The 23,508-nt window shown below is 39.9% G+C and overlaps 4 protein-coding genes across 4 annotated transcripts; 2 read left to right on the forward strand and 2 right to left on the reverse strand.

Annotated features, from left to right (window-relative positions):
• Window positions 1-6,648: 6,648 nt before the first annotated feature.
• On the reverse strand, window positions 6,649-11,160 carry LOC129585632 (uncharacterized). Its single transcript, XM_055478382.1, has 6 exons — window positions 10,912-11,160; window positions 10,344-10,819; window positions 9,058-10,054; window positions 8,726-8,992; window positions 7,273-7,378; window positions 6,649-6,993 (listed from the first exon to the last, which is right to left on the reverse strand). Exons 1-6 carry the CDS (start codon window positions 10,967-10,969, stop codon window positions 6,726-6,728), a joined length of 2,172 nt encoding a protein of 723 aa, XP_055334357.1. The 5' UTR covers window positions 10,970-11,160; the 3' UTR covers window positions 6,649-6,725.
• A 209-nt stretch (window positions 11,161-11,369) lies between these two features.
• On the forward strand, window positions 11,370-14,191 carry LOC129585634 (testis-specific serine/threonine-protein kinase 3-like). The gene is made up of 3 exons (XM_055478384.1): window positions 11,370-12,703; window positions 12,858-13,064; window positions 13,930-14,191. Exons 1-3 carry the CDS (start codon window positions 11,707-11,709, stop codon window positions 14,031-14,033), a joined length of 1,308 nt encoding a protein of 435 aa, XP_055334359.1. The 5' UTR covers window positions 11,370-11,706; the 3' UTR covers window positions 14,034-14,191.
• Window positions 14,039-17,875, reverse strand: LOC129585633 (serine/threonine-protein kinase PLK1-like). Its single transcript, XM_055478383.1, has 12 exons — window positions 17,345-17,875; window positions 17,109-17,216; window positions 16,742-16,858; window positions 16,447-16,664; window positions 16,286-16,381; window positions 16,026-16,225; window positions 15,831-15,968; window positions 15,550-15,642; window positions 15,329-15,482; window positions 14,974-15,103; window positions 14,724-14,840; window positions 14,039-14,647 (listed from the first exon to the last, which is right to left on the reverse strand). Exons 1-12 carry the CDS (start codon window positions 17,438-17,440, stop codon window positions 14,363-14,365), a joined length of 1,752 nt encoding a protein of 583 aa, XP_055334358.1. The 5' UTR covers window positions 17,441-17,875; the 3' UTR covers window positions 14,039-14,362.
• Window positions 17,876-18,853: 978 nt separating this feature from the next.
• Window positions 18,854-23,175, forward strand: LOC129585701 (E3 ubiquitin-protein ligase COP1-like). The gene is made up of 12 exons (XM_055478493.1): window positions 18,854-19,544; window positions 19,636-19,695; window positions 20,159-20,256; window positions 20,397-20,488; window positions 20,636-20,770; window positions 20,830-20,898; window positions 20,994-21,333; window positions 21,415-21,779; window positions 21,949-22,147; window positions 22,212-22,463; window positions 22,590-22,738; window positions 22,825-23,175. Exons 1-12 carry the CDS (start codon window positions 19,231-19,233, stop codon window positions 22,885-22,887), a joined length of 2,136 nt encoding a protein of 711 aa, XP_055334468.1. The 5' UTR covers window positions 18,854-19,230; the 3' UTR covers window positions 22,888-23,175.
• The last annotated feature ends 333 nt before the right edge of the window (window positions 23,176-23,508 follow it).

A 23,508-nucleotide genomic window follows, 5' to 3' on the forward strand; every position in this document is an offset into this window, starting at 1 on the left:
TGTTCCGAATTATCAAGGACATATTATACATTGTTGTTGTCGCATATGTGCTACATTCACCGGATGGAGAAACAAAGAAAAGTCAAAATGACTCGCAAAATGACGTCACGACCTTATTTTATCGCACAACCTTTAGCTTTTTGAAAGCAGTAATTATATTTCGCGCAATCGTCGCCGCTAGTTTCGTAATCACGTTTTTCACACAGCCGTAAGATTGGAGTGACGTTAATGGATGCAAAACAAAAGGTAGGATCAATTGCAACCAAAATCGCTGCAGAGCATTAACCTAAAACTAGCTATAGCCAACTAAATGTGAACGTTGTAATTTATTGGTGATGGACAAAGATTAATCCCTTCGCTCGCTGACATAATGGGATGCAGAAAAAACCTATTTCAGCTTAATGGCAAATAAAACGAAGCACGACGCTGTTAGTTGCGGGTGTACGTAGTTATTGTACTGCGCATCTGTTTAGAATAATCTCGTAGTGCAATCCCGTAGTGCAATTTGCTTTAAATAGGTAAGCTGTCTAAGTTCATGGGCAATAATATACTTACAGTATATGCTGCAATGAAGGTATTTTGGTAGAACGAGCCGACACCCACTGCTGAATATGCTGCTGAGCATCAAAATCAATTAATTTTCGACTCTGTGTAACCTGTATTTTGTGCTACTTGTGGAAGAGAAAATAATAGTCACAATTTGACTGCGTAAAGTTACCAGAATCTACATTGTTTCTTAAACGCACTATGGTTAACAATGTTGCGGTGTTTGAAATACAAAGAAGCATCATTACTTATCATTACAAATGCAACAAGCATAAATTAATTATCAAATCTAACTTTAGAAGCATACTGCGTCGATATCTCAGCAAATTAATCTCCATTTGCAAAATTAATTAATTTTAATTTCTGTATTTGGCATTCCTCTACCTATACGTACAGCAGAATGGCATTTCAGCTGCTTTGTAGAATTGTACGATATTTCGGTATGACACGTGCCACGCTTATAGTTATGGCTAATGTTATTCTGGTCTTTTTCTATTGCAGCGTATGAAGTGATGATTAATGCCATCACAAAGGTGTTTACGCCTGTCAAAATACGATTACGTACCCTGATTAATGATGAAAAATCAGGCCACAATTTAGCACATGCGCAGTACGTATACTGAACGGCAATACCGAAATGACAGATTAATTACAACATAATAATATGCACCTGCTGTACAACAACTATGTGTGAAGTTACTGTGAACTCCGAGCGCATTTACTATAAACTCCATCCGACATTGAATTACGGTAGGGCAGCTCGTTGACCACAACGATCTTTGGATGCGACTTATCCATGTATCATTACGACCATTTAATTTGAAGAACGCGAATCAATACTATTACCACATTGCTTTTCCACACCAATAACTCTGCACTATCTCGTCGTTTGTTTTACTATATAGCAAGCTTCTTTCTTTATCTTCTATATAACACATATATACGAGTATAACACCTCTATATAACAGTTTATAATTTCCTCGGATGCGATAAACTACATCCTGTATGTACACTTTAAAGTTTAGCAAATTGATACCAACCACGCATTCCGACATATAATTATAATAGTAATCCGAAATAACGTGAGGGCATAGACTCCTATATAGATCACAGACTTTTTAAGGCTCGTACTCGTACATTAAGGCTCAAACATTAAGTTTCTCAAACATTGCGTTTACGTACAGCATTGCAGTTGACATACTCTAGGACGGAAAATAATTTCCAAAAGGATTTCCATTGGCAACGTAAGTATTTTGTTTTCAAGATCAATTCAAATCGATCAAGATCACTTTCAAGATCACTTTCTAAGTGAATAGAATATATACCAAACCCAAAATATTTTCGCTTTGTGTGACCGTATAGCAAACTTTCCAAATTTTTTCCTGTAGTAATTCACAAATGATTTTTATGCCGAAGTCAGGTCATCCGGCTACAATCAGGACATCTTTTTCAGAAAGTGGCTATCCGACTGCAACCGCGGCGGTTTACCGTTAACTTCATAAAAAAAAACTGTCATTAACTTATCATAATTGGCAGCCCTGACAAAATCTTACCCGCAAGAAAGTTCACGCCGTATTATATTAACCTATACACACCGACCGGCATATTTTTCAGCATGAATATAAAGGTAAAATCTTTAAGTTCATTCGATCAGACATTGTCGACGCATACTGGTATAATATTGTACACTGTGCTATCGCAAAAATCCTAAAGGAACAGGCTATTTAAATTTTGTATAGAAACTTTGTGTGTTCATTTCATTGTGTATTTTGCGCGGAGTTTGGTACACTTCCTCACCTTCAAGATGAAATTAATGCTTTCGCTTGCTTTCCTCGTGTTGGCAGTTTTGAATTGCACGGTTGCGTCCAGCAAACACAAAAAGGGTAAGTTAGTATCAGGTTCTAAAATTTTTGAATGATTAGACGACGAATGCATAACGATCCGAAATAATTACTATGGGGAAACCGAGTATTGGTAAGTAATGGTTACGTAGAGCGCCGGATAGGTCTGTTACTAGCGTGAGTATTTACAACTATGCTTCGCTTAATTCTGCGAATCGCACCTCAGTCTGAAATACAAAGTACAATAGGTACTCTGTTAATATCCATTTGTTCCAGCAAGCAGTTTGCCTTACGTATGCAGAACATACAGTGGTAAAGTACGTATATTTTTTAGCACATTTTATTTTTTTTATGTGCTTTGGGTTAATTTTAGCAAATTCCGGCGCTACCGTTGAAGTCAACAACTGCTTGGATTTTTCGCGCTTTTGTTGCCATGAAGTGACTGTTGGCGTCAACGGATGTCTCAAAGCGGGACGAGTGCATGGATGTTATTGTGATGTGTTCCGTGGTCCCGTTCAAGATCCCGGCAAAAGCGAAAACCGCCGTCCGGCAAAGAAAGGATAACAGAGTTATGAAGAAAAGCGCCTTATATGCCCCAACGGATTTTGCTAAACGGCACATTTTAATGGAAATTAAGTACAGTCTTATCATGATCTGATTAAATTTGTTATGCTAATTTTGTTGATCCAAATTTCTACTTTACTCTTTGTAATTTATTCTTTGTATGCGCGGTACGTAAAGCAATACTCGTTGTTGGCTAACAGCAATATGCTATAATGGCATACCTTTTTATTTAATAAAATTTCTGGAAACATGCAAAAGAGTGTTTTAATATCTCAGTAATAAGAGAACGAGTACATTTCCGGACTAAAGCTAACTGATTAAACTGCTTGAGCCGCACTCTCACTGAGTTTATTTCAGCTTATTTAAGGTTTTGCCTGGTTGTGAAATCTCGATTTATGTACGTAGCATTTGGTACGTAAGCCATCTGCATTCTCAAGCAATTAACCTCCAGGTGACTATATACAAAGTATATGCGTTGCATGCAAGCAAGACGATTGCAGTTAACCTAAGCAGTTAACCTAAGCATGCATTGAATTTATGGAAAGCTATCGTTTTTAAAAACTGTAATTATTTATTTATTAGTGCTAACAATCAGCGGAATCTGGCTGATGTCATTTTGACAACTAGGCTCACTGTGTCGTAATAATTACGTAGTTGCACCGAAAAAAAAACGGCAGCCATGCACGATTGAGTTTTAACCGGTGAAGGCGTTAATAAAAACAGTGTCTAGGCGGCACAGAAATAACGAGTGCTCATCATGTACTTCATAACACAATAGTTACAAGTGCTCTAGTTCAAAAGATGCAGTTCTTTAACACAACGATAGTGCAGAAATGACCGATCGGTAGAATTGTTCTGCATTCTGGAATGTTTAAAAAGCAGTGCATATACATGTATATGCACAGTTTTCTCGCAGACTTCTGTATATCATTCAATTATAGTTGGATAGATAGTTAAAATAAAACGTTGTGCGCACAGCAGCGCACTGCGCTGCACGGCACCGCAGTCATTGTGTTAATTTATTATGTTTATTACCTGCATCCCTTCGTATTTACGAGTAGCTGTTTGTTTGTGTCAAATTCAATGTGTCACAAATTTTGATAGAGTAAAATCGTTTCACAATTTTCCGCTTGCAATTTTCCGTCCGAACTAACAGCCATTAGATAATAATTATTATCTTAATAAGTGATGAAATGATTAAAAACAGCACAGACTTCTAGTATGCGCGTATGCAAATTGGAGTAGTGTTATCAAATCAACTTGAAGTACTGTCCGAGTACCGCTCGTGCTAGTATTCACTATTGTACAGATATAAGCAATTTGTAGTTGTCTGTGGGATGTTTATTGTCGAAGGAGAACACTTACAAATGGACATAAGTGGGATAAGAAGGATTCGCAAATCGTATACAAATTTAAACAATACCGTGCAAAGCCATGATTATGGCAGAAAATAATATCGCATAAAATGTAATACAATTTTGCAAAAGGTTGCCGTTGTAAAAATTTATCGCAAGATACCTCCAAACGGTTGTATGATCCAGTTTCACGATGTGCTTCCGGAATGCGGTCCAGCCGGCTCTCCAGTAAGTTATACCTACAGGTATTTATATCTTTTTATCCTGTTCGGCCATTCTTGTGTGTTTTCTCGTCGGTGCATTGGCAGCCGGTGTTCCCTCGCGTTGCCTTGATGCATCCGATAACTTTAAACTGGGACGGCACCGTGTGGCAGCAGAATCGTTCGAAGTCCAGGCAGTTCGAAATTGTTATCGACCGTTCGGCGCTTGCTAAAATACAAAGCAATTTAAGCAATATTATAATAATTATTACTTGTGGACGTCTAGGAAACTGTGAATGCTATCTTTTTTTGTCCGTTACAAAAGTATGCCGTTACAAAATTACTTATTCGTCTAACCGGGTAAGCAGTTGTTGATTTAATACTGGAATCGTTGCTTAGGCAAAAAGGCAAGTTGCAAAAAATTTGAAAACTACAACACAATGAGAACAAACTAGAAAACGTTGAAAAGTGAGCACACAGCAAAACTGCAAACAACATTAATGCGGTAACAACAGTTATTAAAATACTACTAATTTGGAATTAAACGCCTGATTTCGCCGCATGGCGCGGTATACATGATTTATGATAACAATTTTTCTGAATATAAAAATAAGACATCCGAGTTACAATAAATTTACGCAATGTCTTACCCTTTTGATATTGTTTGGCAGGGAGGAACTGGTGCGGCAAATCAATACGTCCTTGGCGATTATAATAGCGCAGTCCATGGTTGACCCGTCCACTGGTAGATGCTGCAGCAAGGGTCACCAGAACGGCCAGGCAGATTCCCACAACTTGAAAAGACATTATTACTGAAGTCGCGAAAGTGAAAATTACGTAAAAATGAGTGCCCTCAAATTCAAGCTTTCGAGTCTAATAAGCCGAAAGTGACTGATATGATGGTTTTGTTTCAGAAAAGCTCTTGCATATTACGCTGAATTAACGCAGAAATGACTGTGGTGTATCGAATCTGTATGGCAATTATTATAAAGGCCAGTCAAAATGTTAACGACGAAGCTGATTGCTTGGTTTTTTTTATGGTCAGACAACCATCGGAACTAGCACTGTGCACCAATTCATGTTCTTCTTCACCATTGTTCGTCACCTTCACGACGTGCGCATCTTCATGCAGTTTTCGCAAATCTACCGTCACTTATGGCGAGATTGCTTACTACACTTACAATTAGTTGCAGCGGCGCTCGGAATACAGTAATGGTTTGCCAAATAAAGCATGGAAATACAAAATATTGTACGTTATATGTGTGCTAAACACAAAACTGGTTATGTAACAATGCAAACTCTTTTACTGTAAAGCAGAAGGATTAAGAACTGCTTCACTGCTGATAGGCATGCCGCATAGAACGGCACATTTTAGAGGCCGATACAAGAGATGCTGCGCAGCTGTGATCTCGTTTCCGGTAACCTTAAAGCAGGTTATGATTACTGTGTTTTTCATGTTTACATAATTCCAGCGCAGCAATAAGCTAAGCTTTTTAACCCAGACATGACGACGATGAAAAAATGCATCACTTTCTCTGCCATGTGCAATTACCGCGCCCTTACGAAATTATTTTGAACTATCATAAATTATTTGAACTCTTTCTTGCAACGAATACCGCATTCAGTTAGAACATCTAGATTTTTATCGCTAGCATGATATACTGGTATCTTGTTCATGTTTGTGCTGTTTCCGGCTAAAAGATTTTAGATACATTTTTGAGAAAATTGTACGTATACGGTGTTAGGCTTCCTCTTTTTAGCGATGCGCAATTGTAAGCAAACCATCTGCTATTAATTTTGTTATTCTTGGTCTTCTGCATCCTAATTTTTTAGACAAAAAATAATATGGTCAATACTGGGATGTTTAATTGTGAACGCAGGTTCACATAGTTTTTACTTCGAATTAATCAAATGTTTCACATGTACTTGATCAGCAAAATTAAAATATGTATTCATGTTAAATTTTCTGTAGTCATTAATCTGTTTAACTCTCTAGTCTTTACTCACGAAGTCTGAATCATCGCTCACATTGTGCGTTTGAGTCTAATTTGTACGACGGCACCCGCAGATAATGCAACACCTTTTTACCAAATGCTAATGGCTCCCACTCGTCACATATTTCGCGCATCGGTACTTCGCATCTCGTGTCTGCTTTCATTCACGACAGCACCTGCGACCTTGTTTTGAAAACATCAAAATCACACAACAAAATTAAGAATCTACACATTCGCCTGCGCAACTCCATTATCTGCCAACGATCCCACATCAACATTCGGTGTCACTGTTGCTTCGAAATCGTTAAAGAACAATTTGTCTCTTAAATATTTCATCTTCTGAAGAAAATTATGATTCTGAATTTCCTGTTGGTCGACACTGACAGGACGATATCCGAGCTTTCTTAAATGGCGCAGTTTCATTCTCCCAACTCCATTCAGTTCGTGACCAGGATTAAAGTAGTCCCACCACGGGTGATATACCAAAGCAATACTGCAAAAATTCAAAGTGCACTGGTCAATCACAGCGGATATGGCCTATAGTACCTCCATATATCAAACTGAGAAATCTCATGATCCATTTATCTATCCAGTAAATCCCAATGTATAAAATTACAGATATACATGTACACGGTACGGTATTCATATTCTGTACGGTATTGTTCAGCATTATGTAGCAAAACGGGAAGAACGGGCGCAGCAGTGAAATTTATCAATATAAATCTGTTATTTTTTATTTCTCGATTAATTACAGCTAGCTTATCAACTATACCATGTTGCATCAGTCGGTGCTTCTTTGAGAAGGTGAGGAGACTCATCGGAAAGAAGTTCGGACGGCAGTGCCATCGACCGCAAGTCGTTAATTCTCACGAGCATCACTGCAATTAAGCAAGTCATTAGCTGATGAACGGAGGTGTCATCGGATTTCGAAGCACAAATGGACTTGAACTGATTTCAAATAAACCACTAAGAAATTGATCATTAACATTGGCACGATTTATGATACACCAACAACTCCGCCAAGGTGCGCCAACCTTCTTTTGAATGAAGATGAGCCTGATTGAAATTAGGGCAACAATTAGATCACAATAACACACTGCATTCCATCTAGTTTGTTAATCCTAAGACAACTGATTCCGTTTGTCGTTTGTTGTCGCATCACTTTGCATTACTGGCAGACTTATACATTAACAGGCGCCACGGCCGCGCTCGATAAGCCAAATTCACAATCAATTCGGAAAATCACGGAATCTTTCAACTTTTACCTGCGGATTAAAATTCAACACCCCAGGGAAATATTCGCAAAATACCGAATCTTCAAACTGCAGACGCAGTTATTCGTACAATAAATTAACCCCAATAAACGCGTTACTGTACCCAGTAAGAAGGTAAAAATTATCGCATGAAAAAAATATTTATCGCACTAATAAAAAAAATTGATATTCGTTAACATAAATAAGTTTTGCTCTTATATTTTCCCACACAACGAAACTCATACCAGTCTTTTCAAGGTACTTGGCGTGAAAGCCGATTTGCATTCATTGGCATGAAAACAGTTTATGCGCGCAACATCCGGCTGGGGAGTTCTGGATAAAAGAGAATTCCAGAAAGTCTAAAAGCTATCAAGTACACCAAAAGTTCATTATGTAGCGATCCTTTTAAATTTTGCCCATAAGCGCACACAAGTATGCAGATTGTTGTTACACCGAACCACACTGCTACCATTTTCCTAAGTTTTAAAATTACAAATAATTTTAAAAATTTTCAAATTATATCAAAATGTTGCACAAAACCGTTGGTCAAAATTTGGAAAAAGTGGCGCAATTCTGGTTCGGTGTAAGAAAAATCTTCATTTTTATGTGTGTTTACATGCAAAATTTGAAGAATATCAGCACACGATCAGACTTGTGGTAAAATTACAACTGACTGCTTTCACTTTTTTCCTGTCACCAGTTCACCTTTTTCTTTTATCTTCGTTTTTGGAATTTCTATCAACCGTAACTCCCCAACCGGCTGTTGCGCACACAGAACGGTATTCACGGCAAAATATGCAAGCCATTTAGCTACACCAATATATTTTATAACAAGGCAAAAAAGTATTTAGGAGTGCGCGAAAGCGAAAGTTTTCGTGCAAGTAAGCACACGAATTTCACTAATGCGCTATGAACGGATAACGAAGCGTATGAAAGATATGAAATAGGTTATAAGACCATTTATCCGCTTACTTTGCTTATCGTATGGTAAAGGCCAAGCGACTCCCACAGCACCACGAATCTTTTCCTGCTTTTCCTGTTGCAGGAGAGTTCTCAAGCAAAGGAGTAATGATGATACTGCACTGTGTGGCTCTGATGTTTTCGATATCTCGTCCGCTACGAACTGGCGCAAAAGCTCTTCAGGAAGGAGATCCGGTCCATCATGTTCCGGGAATTCAATTTTCACGGCGTAATGCAACTGGAGATACTCCTTATTTACCAACAAAGAGTATGGCTGACCTAAATGGAATGAAAAAAAAAATCTTACTGATGAAAACGTACAGAAAGAGTTAATTAACACATACCCAAGTAAGCCTTCAAAAACTGCGGTGCCGTAATCCTCCAGAGGAGCCTCTTGGAGAAAACTTCCATCCGGGCCAAAGATACCAATAGGATGACAAATTTCGAGGGAGATATGGAAATTTCAGCGGTTTGAAGGTTTTTGGCTACCAGTTCCTTAACGACAGTATAAAAATCCTCCGCGCCAACATTCGGACGGAAATTGAATAAACTGCAAGTCTGGCAAATTTTCGCAACATCTTTTAATCTAACATTGGGAAACCGAGTTAGTAGCTTATGGCATACAGCACTCAGGAAATCTGTATCCACAGTAGATATAGTCTCCAAAAGTCTGCTCAGATGAGCTAATGTAGTAATGCTAAGTTGTCCCGTAAATGGCTTAACTTTCTCGATTAATCTTTTCAAGTGGTCATGATGAGCGGGCACAACATAGCGGTCGGCAAATTTCGAACATGACGTCAGAACAATATCGTTAGCCAAAATATCACCATCCATATTCAGTAAACGGGTAAGAATTTTATCCACCAGTTCTGCACCGGGTGTGGTCTGAGTTTTAAAAAACCCTGCACAAACGGCCGCGATTTCTTCAATAGAAAAATTCTGGATATGTGGCAGAAGCATTCTTTCGATTAGTAGCATCAGACCCGGATCGGCAGTTCGCTGGAGCGATACGGAGAACAACAAGCGCACCAGCTCGTGCGGCTTGAAAAAATCAACCTGTGGTTTTATTCTGCTCAGCATGACTTTTGGAAATTCAGCCAAACGAGAGCACGAGGATAAAAACCACAAATCGGATAAAATGAACGCTTGCGATGGCTTCAAACTCGGCCACATTTCTAGACACTGCGCATCGAGTGCTGCCCGCAGGATTCCTGCTGGTGCAAAATTATGCGGTAAATGATCAAACCGGAAACGCTGGTACGACTGCAGAAGGTTCTGCAATTCCGGAAACGTCAGGCCGGAATAAGATGACAATTCCCGCGACAACGTTTTGACGAATTCCTATAGGAAGCAATGCATAACATTAGTTCAAAAAATAATTTTATTATGCACTTTCTATCAAATAACAAAAGCATTCGCAGTCCCACTATGTAATATTGTAAATTTAACCAATAAAAATGGAATAAATTCATAAACTCCGGAAAATTACTGCTAATTCACCATATCCTGAACAGGCTGAAAATCCTCACGCCATTATGTTGACATAAAAATGATCAGCATAATTATTCTAAATTTGAAAAAAGGAAACTGTAAAACACACAAGAAGATTAAAAGACACTGCAGCACATACCAGAAACTGCTCGTCCTTGACTAGCTGATCACGTCCCAGAGATAAATATCCCGAAAACGTGCTGAGAGTGTCGATCAGTTCACGCACTTTCATCGTCCCGGCAGCGCGCATGAGCTCCCTGGAAGCAAATAACGATAGTGGACGCGTTCCGATTTTCATCGGGAGCGAACTGAAGTATTCCTTATACACAGGCAAGCGCAACAGAGCCTGTCGGACTCCCTCGTTTTCAGTTTCGTAGAACAATTTTCCTACAGAGGCTTTGGCTTTCAGATCACGTACGAGGCCATCCATTTCCTTATGATCATTGTGCGCGGATTTCAACGGTGGCGTTGCCGGGGATGCAGCGGAGCCTCCGGAAGGAGCCGCATGGGGAGACAGCTTCTGCTGCGCAATCGTAGCACTCGTGGACAACAAACATGCCTGCTCACGAAACCCAGAAGCACGAAGCTGAACGCACGAAGGACACGCTGAATTTCCTGTAACAGAAAAAATATTACGAGTACTGACAGCGCATACCTGTACTGCGTGGAATGCCCACATTAATCGTAAATGGAATATCGCAACAAACCTTGGACGGAAACCTGCCGTGCGAAGATCCTAAGACGCAATAGCACGAAACGGTTCATTGCGGGTTTACTTGCAGGAAGTAAGCGCAATCACTGTAATTTTTAGGACTCACGATGCAGATTATTCAAAAATTTTTATTGCTCAAAAGTTAAGCGCCTGCGCCACCAGCAATTACTTTCAAACAAAGTTAATGCAGATATTGTTAATTGTTATTTTTACATATCCCGTGTACAATGAGTACACTTGAATGACGAAAGTGACAGAAGCGCTTACTGGCAGTGCGTAAACGCCTCGGGGGCGCTGTCGAGAGCAGCAACACATATTAGAAAGATCGCAGATGTCGGATTAATATTAATAGTTAATACAGTAATTTTATTAGTTTTGTTGGTCATCTGATTCATCTCCGCAGCATCTTTTGTAGCATTAAACCATCTTATTAAATTATAACAAAACTGTGGAGTAACTTTGATTGTTGGTACTGATGGTCCGTAGCTTGTTGGGGTTTTGTGTCATCCCAGATAACTACAATCATAATGATAGGCTGGGCAGCTGCTATGCATTGCATACGAGTACGTAACACGTATTGTCGTCGTGGTGATGAGCATTGCACCGCTAAGACAATGTGGTCGCCGAGACCTTTGGAGGCTTCCTGCCATCAGCGCTCATGTCGTATTTTCCATTCCTTTGAGCGTATTTGTTTATTATTTCTCCATCACGTATTCCCAACAGCCAACAAACTGCATCATTTATATACTCCTAACTACATCGTCCGCTGAGCTGACTGGATGAGCCTGCGATGCCCCAGTTGCCGCTCAAAGTTAAACCAGCATGGCTCTCATCGCTACAACCTAATCGCGACAAGGATCCTCCGCTGTTGGCCGCCTCCCCTCAGTCCAGTCCACATCCAAAACAAAACTCTCCATTACCCGGTAAAACCTCACAGCCAGCCATTCGTGCCACCACACCGGGACTGCCAGCTACGCGTACAACAAAAACCCAGCCAGCGTTGGTGAAAAACGTAGTGGCAAATGCTAAATGTCTTGGCCCACATACAAATACGGCCAATGGCCGTTTGTCACCTTTCTCGTCACTCGATCGCGCTGCAACGGGATCACCTGGGACGAATCATCCGTCAGCTGGAAACGAAAACGAAAAAAATCAAATGTCAGCCAGGGATATGAGCACCATGCCAAGGGCTGTTAAAGTCAGCGATAACGTGCGCTCCATAATACCTGCTCATAAGGGCATCGAGTTGACCTATGATCAGCGCATCTTAGGCTCCTTCGGTATTGATGTAAGGGAAAAAATTGGTGAGGGTGTCTACGCTAAAGTCAGACTCGGGGTGGATTTATTTTCCGGCAAACCAGAAAGTCTATCGAAATTTGCGGTTAAAATCATCGACAAAGAAAAGGTCACGAGTCGGTTTATCGAGAATTTCCTCGATCGAGAGTTGGCAGTGTGGTCAAAATTAACTCATCCTGGAATTACACAGTTTTATTACTATACCGTCACTCCGAGAAAAGTCTATATGGTTCTGGAATATATGAATGGTGGAGATCTCTTAACGTATGTACAAAACTTGAAAAGCTTGCCAGAAAAACAGCAAGTAGTTTGCTGGGCTTGGCAGTTGGTCAATGCTATCGAGTACATTCACGCTCTGGGTGCAGCTCACAGGGATATTAAATTGGAAAATATTTTGATGGATGACACACGGAGTGTGTTAAAACTGACCGATTTCGGATTTTCAACGGATGATGCTGCCAGATTGAGCACAACATTTTGTGGTTCAAAAGGTGGGCAATACGCATAAGCACACTGGCTCTGTGATTTCTACACGTGGTATACAATATAGATACGATATGATAATTATATCTGAAGTCAGAAGTAGACCGTTTCATAAGCCAACGAAAGATGCTGCACTAGCACTACATTTCGGGTTTTTGATAGCTTATGCTGCCCCAGAGCTAATTCGGGCAGTTCCATATAGCCCCCAAGCTGTGGATGTTTGGGCACTGGGATGCGTGTTTTTTGTTTTCGTTAACGGGATAATGGCATTTGATGAGACAGTGGAACAGTCCGTTTTACTATATAACCAACGAAATCGCGTGTACGTTTGGAGAAATCCAAGAAATCACTCATCTGCTGCAAAGAGGAGTAAGTGTTAACTGTATTTATTTTATATTTTATGAGAAATTTTTGAATTCTGTATAATATTGGTAATAAGGTATATTTTTAAGTTCATTCAAATTTCCAACTCAAGATTAGTTTTTAAACTTTAAAATTTGGGTGCATGACCTCGCATCACTCCACAGTAGGCTGACCACGGGCCACACGAACGATTCTGCAGAACGAAATTTCACCATATCTTTTCTTGACTAGTTTATCGCTCATCACCATAACAATTAGGGTATTCAGATTTATCATACTTAAAAGGAAATTACTCCCATTTTTATGAATATTTACAAAAAACGATTGTAAATCTTTGTGTTTAGACATAATTTCAGCTTATATGTATCATGTATGTATACATGCTTGTATGCAATATGCATATTAATAATATTAACGATAAGTATATCGTACGAAAGGGTTGCACGTAGTGCGTCATTTGTTTCGGTTTTGAAATGGATTAGAACCCTCGACATAATCATAGCACTTTAAAATTTTGCGCTTTGTAGCAGTTCTACAATTATATGAAATCTAAAAGTTGCTTCAAAAAACACTGTATAATGTTTTAGCTGCGCTCTATTAATTAATCTCTTGTTGAAACTCCGAAAACAAACAAATTTCGAAAACTGTTAAATATCAGATTTCGAAAAACTGTTACATATTAAACACCTTATATTTTCCTACTCTATTTGCACATCATTATCGTTTATTGTACAGTATAAAGTATTAAGCCTGCCTGTGCTGGCAAGAGCGCATAGACGCCATAGGTGTTTTTTAAGCTTAATAAAATTTTTAAAACGAAGATGGCCGAAATCCAGCACTTTCGTGTCATTCCATTGACAACGTTTTGCAGTCATTGAAAATATGTTGACTTGTGACTGGAAGCTGCGCCCAACAACCTCCCAACTGCGGACCGATCCATGGATACGTAGCGGAGCAATACCATTGCGGAATTAATTCTTCGTTTGAACTGTTTCATGTAGCATTAACAGAATAAATTGGACATCTCAGAGTTCAGACTGCTTCGATCGAACTCCGATAATAATATTCTCAAATAAGCGTTTGTTCAGTCAGCACACTGCTCATCCACCTCGTTAAGCACAGGGTAAATTAAACAAGCTATTAAGAAACAATGAAATGCAACATCAAATGCAATCAATTCAGCCACAGTAAAATATTCTGCAGTACACAAATGCCGACAATCTATTAAAAGTGAGCAACATACGACGCAACTCATATTTTTATTAAACAAAAATTTCCAAAAAAGTCAGTTCCGTCCAAATACCTTACTTAGTGGATTCGGCGACCGACATCCCAGACGATGCTGCCCTGTCTTTTCCTTCTCCATTTCCAGTCATCCTTAACTTCCCCGAACCGGCGCTTTTGCACTGGAGCATCTTTTCGCAGATCATCCTGGCATAAGTCAAGCGTTCCTGTAGCTCTTTCGTACAACCCATTTCAGCAAAGAGGGACATGCGGAAAGTACGGGCTGATTTGTCGGGGTAAATAACCGTTACGGCGTGCATCAAAGGGCACAGTATCATTTTCATGTGGTCTTTGAAGAAGTTAATCTAACAATAAGAAAATTCACCTCTAGCAATTAGCAAAGCCTAAAACAATCTTATTTCGAGAACAGAAGCGACTCACTTGGACAGTTCCATTCGTCAAATGCATGTTAATAGCCGAATGCGAACGGAACCAGCTGCGCATCCATGGAAGTCGTTGCAGTGCAAGCATTTCTCGAGGGCTCAGGTTTTCTCCCGTCTAATGAGACATGCAAAATTTTATACCTTGTCACTACTAAGTTACAGCCAATGTTCTCAGTAAATCTTTTATTACATGTACTCGTACTTATCTACTCGATCTTATAAGTATAAAAAATGAACGCAGAAATCACCTTCATGAGGTTTTCGTGCATATAATTTCGAAAGTACTGCAGTAAAGTCATCTTTTTCTGCATAGATTCCGGATAATCTTTCACGGAACAGTAGTGCTCCACCTGATCGCGATCGATGTACTGCACATACCTGCAAAGAAATATAATATTAAATACTTATCACAACCCTTTAAAACACAATACATACGACGATATGGCCAGTCATCGTACTCAGCACCTATAAAAGCTACCAAAATACCACATAATCGCATTCACACACCGCACAGCGACCTCATCAAAGGTCACTGCGTACATGCATATAACATATCACGAAATAACTACCAAAGTCCACAACAATAAACACAATCTCACTTACTGCTGGTCGTTCCACAAGAGAATTTTTGTTGAATCGTTGAAGAGAACACCAAAACTACCATCATTCAGCTGATACCCAAGGCCGTATTTGTCTGAGTAATCAACCCATTTTGATATCCAGACCATAGGACTTTGGTTAGGATCTTCCGCATGGTCTGCAAAAGATTTATTACTGTACAGTAATTTTATTATTGTTTGTCTAAGTTGTAACCTGCGACCAACCATTATTTTGTGTAGTCTTTGATTCCCCAAACGATGCAATCAAGTCGCTCAGCTGCTGATGCAGATCAGACATCCAATGGTCAACGGGAACAGCTGAAATGAGAATAGCAACACTATACTAAATAAAACTGTAACAGGCTTCGATTCGATCCTGTAGTGTCAATCAAAACTGGCTAAGGGCTTTGCGATATACATGATTTCTACAATGAATACTCTTAAATCTCCAATATCCACATGACAATTAACCAGCAAAACCCGACGCTAGCAACAGGTAGGCAAACCTTCAGGTGGTAATTCGTCTCGGGCAGCTTGGTTGGTGTTTGGTACATTAACTTCGATTAACGGTTTCCGAGTGGATTCTCCAAGATTTCGGGGGGCCATAGTGAGGCAAGACACAGGTAACTGAGCCGGAACAAAGCCTATTATAATAACAAAAACTAATAAACGAGTGCAGCAATAGAAAGTTGAAAACTTACCACTTGTAAAAAATTCGTGCGTCAAAATCTTTTTCATGGTGGGCCGTAGGTGGGGGTCTGGGTTCAACATCATCGTGATCAAACTTTTTGCTGAATTCGTTAAACGAGCAGGGAGATTGTAATCGTTGTTTTTTATACGCTGATACGTATCGTTCAGCTTCGATGTTTCGAAAGGAGGATGACCCACGAGAAGAGTATACCTGCAAAAAACGATAGTTACTCGGCCGTTATTTGCCGCTAATGTTGCCCTTCCGATTTACAAAATACAGCCCAGACTCCAGGTGTCAACTTCAAAACTGTGTCCTTTTTTGAGCAAAATTTCCGGAGCAAGATAATTAGGCGTTCCACATAGAGTCCTTCAACAAGACGACACTACCGGTTATTTATACTCGAAAACTTTACTACAGAACGTTTTGCCTACTTCTTTTTCTGTCCATTGAATTCGATTTTCGTAGCCAATCCAAAATCACCCAGCTTCACCTCCATCTTATCGTTGAGAAACACATTGCTGAGTTTTAGATCGCGGTGAATAATGTTACGACCATGTAGGTATATACATGCTTCCACGATTTGTTTAAGAAAGTATCGTGCTTCCTGATCCTGAATAGCCTTCCGCCGTTTCTGCAGTTCCATCAGAGACTGCAAAATATTACGTAGAGGCTAATTACGAACGTACTTTATAAAGCACGTAAATCAAATCCACATTGCAACCGTACGCGATTGCGACAAAGCTCCAGCAGAACGTAAATATTATCGCTATCCTCGAAATATGTATGGAAACCGACGATGTGTTGATGGTGGACTTCTCTGTGAATCTGGATCTCCAGTGACATCTATAAAGTAAGTCTCGAATATCACATCCAAACACACCCTTAAATACGTAAAAGTTAAAACACAAATATTTCTCTACCAAATATTCGATTCTACTACTATAACTTTACCGTATCGTGTACCAACAATTCAAGTCTCTAGTGCATTGCAAAATTGCAACAACACACTGCAAAATCTGCAACAGAACTCAGAGAACTGATCGCAAAATCAGCATGAGCACTGTACACGAACAGCACGGAGCAAATTTTATACCTTTTCCCGGTGATGAGGTTTCTGAAGCAACGATTTCGGCACAATTTTCCCAGCCCATACTGTCTTCTGTTTGGTATCCAGCAATTCATAGCATCGCGCAAAGCCACCCTATAAGAACACAGTCAAAATGGTGCAGTGGGTGTTAAATTGCAGTCGGCTGCAGTGCGCTTATGGCAAAACAACAAAACCGGAATAAGTATTAGACTGTATCAATGCAAAATATTATCGGAACTTACTTTTCCCATAAACTTCCCCTTTTTGTACACGATATTTGTACGGGGATCTCTAACTTCATCGGGAATGTAATTTTCAGCTGGTGCCTTCATTGCCATTATGTCCAACTGACGATGCTTCGGTCTCCGAGTAAATAGTCTTCCAAGTTACATGCGTTCAAACAACAGAATCTGGACAGAAAAGGCTTCCATAATATATTCTTTCGCACTGGTAAGAGACCAGGAAATCCATAATCACAACTCCATGCGATGCGAATACATTTTCAACCATAACCGTGAATAACGATACGACAATGACAAGTTCACAACGTGCCCTTGCACAGCCAACAGGTGAGCGCAGTTCTGACTTCTACGAACTACACTTTCTATGGCTGAATTCAAAAACTCGTAAAAACACTTTTGTTGGTTGCCTGAGTTTTACAAAATAAAACTTTCCAAGATTTGAGATGAAATCTCAGTAGAAAGAATAATAAAGATTAGGTACATAGTAACATAGGTTTAACGCTTGAAATTGCAACTTGCAAGTGCTGCTGGAGAAAGGGCCTGAAAGTCTTTTTAGCAAAAACTTTGAATTTTTGCGAAGTAGCACAGATCATGGTGGAGACACTGCAGCCACCCACTCTCGGGTGAGCAACCGATAAGCCCGCCATTTCAAATGTAATGTTATTAAACGCCTATTACGGTGACTGTGGTCTGTGAGACTGTGAGTAACGGTGTACTAGTAATTCTAGAGTAGCATTCTACTACGTACCACTCTTGTCTACTATCTATAGGAAGGTTAGGAACGTATTAGACTATTAGGAAGTCATTTTAGGTCATTTCATTCGGTCCAGTAACACAGCCATACTCTGCGATTGCTTTATTCGGCTAATTCTTTCGAAACAATCCTGTTTATATTTATATTCTGACAGTTTTGAGATGATCAGCAATTTCTCATTGTCAAGCGAATGTTCAAATCATACAGTATTTTGCCGTACATTGGCGACTTAAACTTTGGCGTACCGGTCTATTGTGACGCTAAACTGATTATTAAAGTCTTTTAAAGGGTATATTTTCAGTGTTGAAATTTTTTATCGTTGTAGTTATTATTATCAGTATTATTATTATTATAACGGCACAAGAGCAGACAACCCCAAGGGAACTTCAAGCCGGGTCGAAAAAAAACAAGTGTATACCAGGTTTATTACCAACGCAGGGCGTTACTGTCATTTGAACTGGCCATTGCCAAGGTAAAAAGTTATAGGCTGTTTAAGTTTTTAATTTATATTTTCCATTTAAGTTTTTCGTTTAAGTTTTTTTCTTGACCTAATCCTGCGCTGCAGAAAAAGGAAAGAAATCGAAATTTCCTCAATCGTCGACGATTCGTCGTTAGGTTTTGACTGCACTTAAATCACAATGAGCAACCGCGCGCAAATACACGCTGCGCAACGGGCGCGCAACAGTGCATGTTTGGCTTGTTGTGTCATTGAACCATGAAAATTCGAAACTGACGGCATGCAGCAAGTTTAGTTAATTTTTCGTCTGTAAGTGGCTTTGTGATGACAGTTTTTACTTTTAGAATTTTGAAAATGATGTTTTAATACTCTTTTCCTTCAATCTAGGTTTTATCATTTTTATTAAATAATTTTACTGCTGATTCATAATTTTATCTTCAGGTTACATTATCCTGTTGTGACTGTTGACACCTAGAGTAGACGCAGTATTACGCTCATCAGTGATATCCACGCATGTTTCAGTGTAGCGTGCGAAGTACTGTTTTCGCAATGAACTTTCCTGCCTTTTCAGTTTTCAGCTGAAAGCATACTTAAGGGCAGAGGGTATTAAATTTAATTTGAACCTTTATAGTTTGTTGTCTTTCGGATGATTGCTTAGTTGCTTATTCAGTTACCATGTCTAAAAATATTTCCACGGATAGTCCTCGTAAAAAGCGCCGTCTGACTCCACTACCAGGTGCACATGCGGTTCTGTTAGACGATCGTGAAGAACTGATTGACGATCCAACGAAGAAGATCGAAGGGTTAGATAATGAAACCACATCCGTTCTGTTCACGTCTTCCGGGTCTTTGGCCTCCACCTCCGCTAACTCTTTGGATTCAACGTTTCTGGATGGAAATTTGGAAGGCAAGGAAAGGGACTCTCTCCGACGTGTGCTGGGCGAGATTTGTGCAGAAACCAGCCCGTGTGATGAAGAGGATCTCACTTGGTAAGAAGAGGCAGAGCTGCTATGGACTTGTGATGACATTTCTTGTTTTTATTGAATTTGTCCTAACTCACAAAGAGACTATTTTCTGTAGTCCGGTTTGCCGAGAAATTTTCACGATGCCATACCTCGCTCGCTGTGGACACACCTTCTGGTATGATATTCATCAATTTGTGCTTCTCGCGTGGTAAACCGTAGATATAAAAAAGATTGTTGTTCAGTCATATTCGATTTAATATTTTGTCTGTATGGGTTAAATTTCTACGCTTATGATAGAAGAAAACAAACAGAAAAACGAAAAGGGTGACCCTGGACGATCAGAATGGTTATGGTGTAGTAACTAGTTCCTTTATTTAAATCTGTAGCATATTTTTCAGTTTACAGTAAACTGTTTACTTATCATTTTGTTCACTGTTGTAAATACTGGTGTGTACATAGAACTTAAGCTCCATAAGTGACGGGGAAAGGTTGGTAATTGTTAGACCTCTTAGAACTTCGAAATGTTTCGTAACCTAGAACTCCAGATTCTTTTTTGTGCACTTTTGAATTCAATAAACTGGTTAAAATAAGTACTCTTGGAAGAACGGTACTGTAATGTTATGTTGATGTTTCTTCAGTTATGATTGCCTTGCCAAGGTGTGCCATATCAGCAAGAAGTGCCCCCTTTGTGCTTCCGAAATGGCAGACATTAACCAGGCTTACAGTAATCGTCATGGTATGTCTGTGTTGCAAACCAAACAAAAGCTATATGAGTGACTACAGTGATACCGCTTACGTAATGTCTGAAGCACGTAAAAATTTCGAAATTTTGCACCAACTTGCCGTGGTATTTACCGGTACATATTACTTATTTAGTGGATTCTTTGGTGACTCGCTGGACACGGTGGAAAATGTTGATTGAAAAGAAGACTGGCATGACTATTCCGTCGGTTAGTCCTTCGAGGAAGGTGAGGCCCTCCTGCATAACATTTCTCATACCCGTAGCGTACGTAATTGGTGTTGACGCCAGCTATCATAGCACGGCCTCACCATGCATGCCGCCATGTAATCGTGCGTTCCGAAATTAAATTTATTTATATCTTTTCTCGGATTAGCGACCGCGATCGATTACTGAATTTGTGGGTGAAGGCCACGGATCTCCGATTGTGGTGGTTGATCGGCAGGCCACAGTGGAGCAAATTGATTGTGTGATACAGTCCCTGAACCGCCGCAAAAATGATCTGATAACGGTATTAGTCACTGAGATCTGCTTTGTTCTGATTGCATTACAGTCCGTTTTACATTTCAGAGCAGTACCATTTTTCGTAAATTGCTTCTCAAGGATACTTTGGAGAAACTGCATGCGATGAAAGCCGCTGTAAGACTCATGCTGTGTTTAAATGGGTTGCACATGTGACCAGCAGTAAAATTCTTATCAGCGCAAGTCACAGTGTTTACGTGTATTTCTTGCAGGAATTGACTGAAGTTCAGAAGCAGTTATCAATGATTGAATGTGATCAAAAGGCGGTTGGCGAGGAACTGACGATGATCGGTGACCAACAGTTGCAGTCGGTTTCTTTAATTTCTGAGACTCCAAATCCTCATACTCCTAATCCACAAACGGTTCCTGATGAGGTTTTCCCTTCTGCACAACTGATCGACTTGGGAACTCCCACCCAGCATTCGCCAGTTCCATTGAGTCCGCTTTTCTCCAAGGCTGCTTCGAGTTCGGCACTGAAAGAACGCAAGACAAAAGTGGACATTCACCTTCCCGCTCTCTGTGATACGTATGTGGAAACTCGGGAAAAGAATGGTGAGTTTTAGACTTGGCGAGCCATTTTAAAAATATTATGCGATATTGAAATTTTATTGACAGCTGGTTATTCACATGCAGGCTTGGACTCGTATGAGAAGAATCTTCATGAATTTACAAACGCTAACTCGATTCGCTGCCTGGCTGCATTTGCTTTTGCGGACGCTGTAGGCACATCGACGATTGTCTCGAGTGTTGAGTTTGACAAGGACTATGATCTGTTCGCGGTGGCTGGAGTTAGTAAACGGATCAAGATATACGATTACAACTCTGTAGTGGCGGATGGAATGCACCTTCACTTTCCCCTGACAGAAATGAACTCGTCGGCAAAGATAAGCTCTGTCGTGTGGAATGATTTCATGCGCAACCACATTGCTTGTGCGGACTACGATGGCGGTGTTACCGTCTGGGACGCACTTTCTGGGAAAAAATGCAACACATTTCAGGTGCGTTTTGAAACAATCATCTTCGGTTGCTCGTAACTGTATTTACTAAATCTTTTACCTTATAATTATCCATCCGAGTTGGAAACACAAGAAGCGGAAGCCAGAATTTTGAACAGAGCAATTTATCCGTTTGTTAGGTTTGTGTCGTATTTTTTAATTTCAAATTTAGGAACATCAGAAGCGCGCTTGGTCGGTCGATTTCAATCACCAAGATCCGAAAGTGTTGGCGTCGGGTTCAGACGACATGAAGGTGTTTGTGTGGTCAACGGACAGCCAACATTCTATCAATAGCCTGGACGCTAAAGCCAACGTTTGCTGTGTTCAGTTCAGCCCGTTGAATCGCAACATTTTGGCGTATGGGTCTGCAGGTATAATTTCTTCACTTCAAATGAGTTGCCTGTTTTTGCTTACTAAATATTTGTTTGATTTTAGACCATTCGATCCATGTATATGATTTGCGGAACACACGCTATGCCTACGCTGTTCTCAAGAGCCACAAGAAAGCCGTTGCTTACGTGAAATTTATGGCCGAGTGGGAATTGGTTTCTGCATCTACCGATAGCACGCTGCGCCTGTGGGATTTGAAGGCTGCTGGAGGACCTGCTACGTTGAAAACTTTTACGGGTCATCATAATGAAAAGAATTTTGTTGGTCTTGACTGTTCCGGAAATTACATTGCTACAGGTTAGCATTGGATAGGCTGCTTACCTACTTTAGGAAGTACTAATGATACTGGTATTGAGTAAAAAATTGCATTTGCGCAGCAATTCGAAATTGATCAATAATGGTGATGGAATCATTCTCTTTCAGGAAGCGAAAATAACTCTCTTTGCATTTACCATCGTGCGATGCCAAAACCTGCTGTTCAGTATAAATTTGAACCACCACGTGAATCTCTCGCTCGAACACTGATGAAAACGGATGGAGGGGAATTTTTGAGTGCTGTTGCATGGAAGAAGGTATTGACTGTGTTTAAACAGTAGAGTGCCACATAGTCTTAGAAAATAAAAGTAAGAAAAAATTTGACATTTTTTGCTGTTTCTAGGACTCCAATATTTTGGTCGCTGCGAACAGCCAAGGTTTGATCGAAGTTTTGGAGATGTCGTAGAGCGGTCATTTCTTTAAAAGTGCCCCGTTAATTGCGGTGATAGTTTGTATACCATGCTCTATAGTTGCAGTGGTTTTAGCTTCTTAATTGTGCTTTATGGATTACTTCTTCTTATTCACCCGAAGATATGTGATTTTTTAATGCGTTGGTAATTTAATGTCGTTTTAATTGTTTTTATCAGGCGTTTGTGTAGATTATGTAGATTCTGTAATTTGCGGGACTATTACCCGTACTAACTATCGGGTTCGTGTATGCGCCTTATTGCACGTGGAAGATTTTGAATTAGCAGCGGCGTTTAGGCGTTGGTACGGAGTTGAAACCTATGAAATAAAATCTCCTGGATGATTCTGTTCTTTAATTACTTCTGTTACAACTATCTAATTTAATTCTACTGCACACGGAACACCTGTCCGACACACGCGGAATACTTGCAATAATTTTGATAGTAGTGCATGCAGTAATTACTTGCCATTTACTACCATTTTACTCTAGTAGGCAAGACGTAAGTAAGTATTTTCAAAGAGTGAAAAGAACTAATATAGATATAGTTATATGAATACTAAACATCTCTAGCAGGTCTTTGGCCTCTCCTGTTAGACCGCGGTAATCTCCGCTTCTGCT

Source organism: Paramacrobiotus metropolitanus, unplaced genomic scaffold, assembly GCF_019649055.1.
Source record: "Paramacrobiotus metropolitanus isolate TYO unplaced genomic scaffold, Prichtersi_v1.0 Parri_scaffold0000018, whole genome shotgun sequence".
Classification (NCBI taxonomy): domain Eukaryota; kingdom Metazoa; phylum Tardigrada; class Eutardigrada; order Parachela; family Macrobiotidae; genus Paramacrobiotus; species Paramacrobiotus metropolitanus.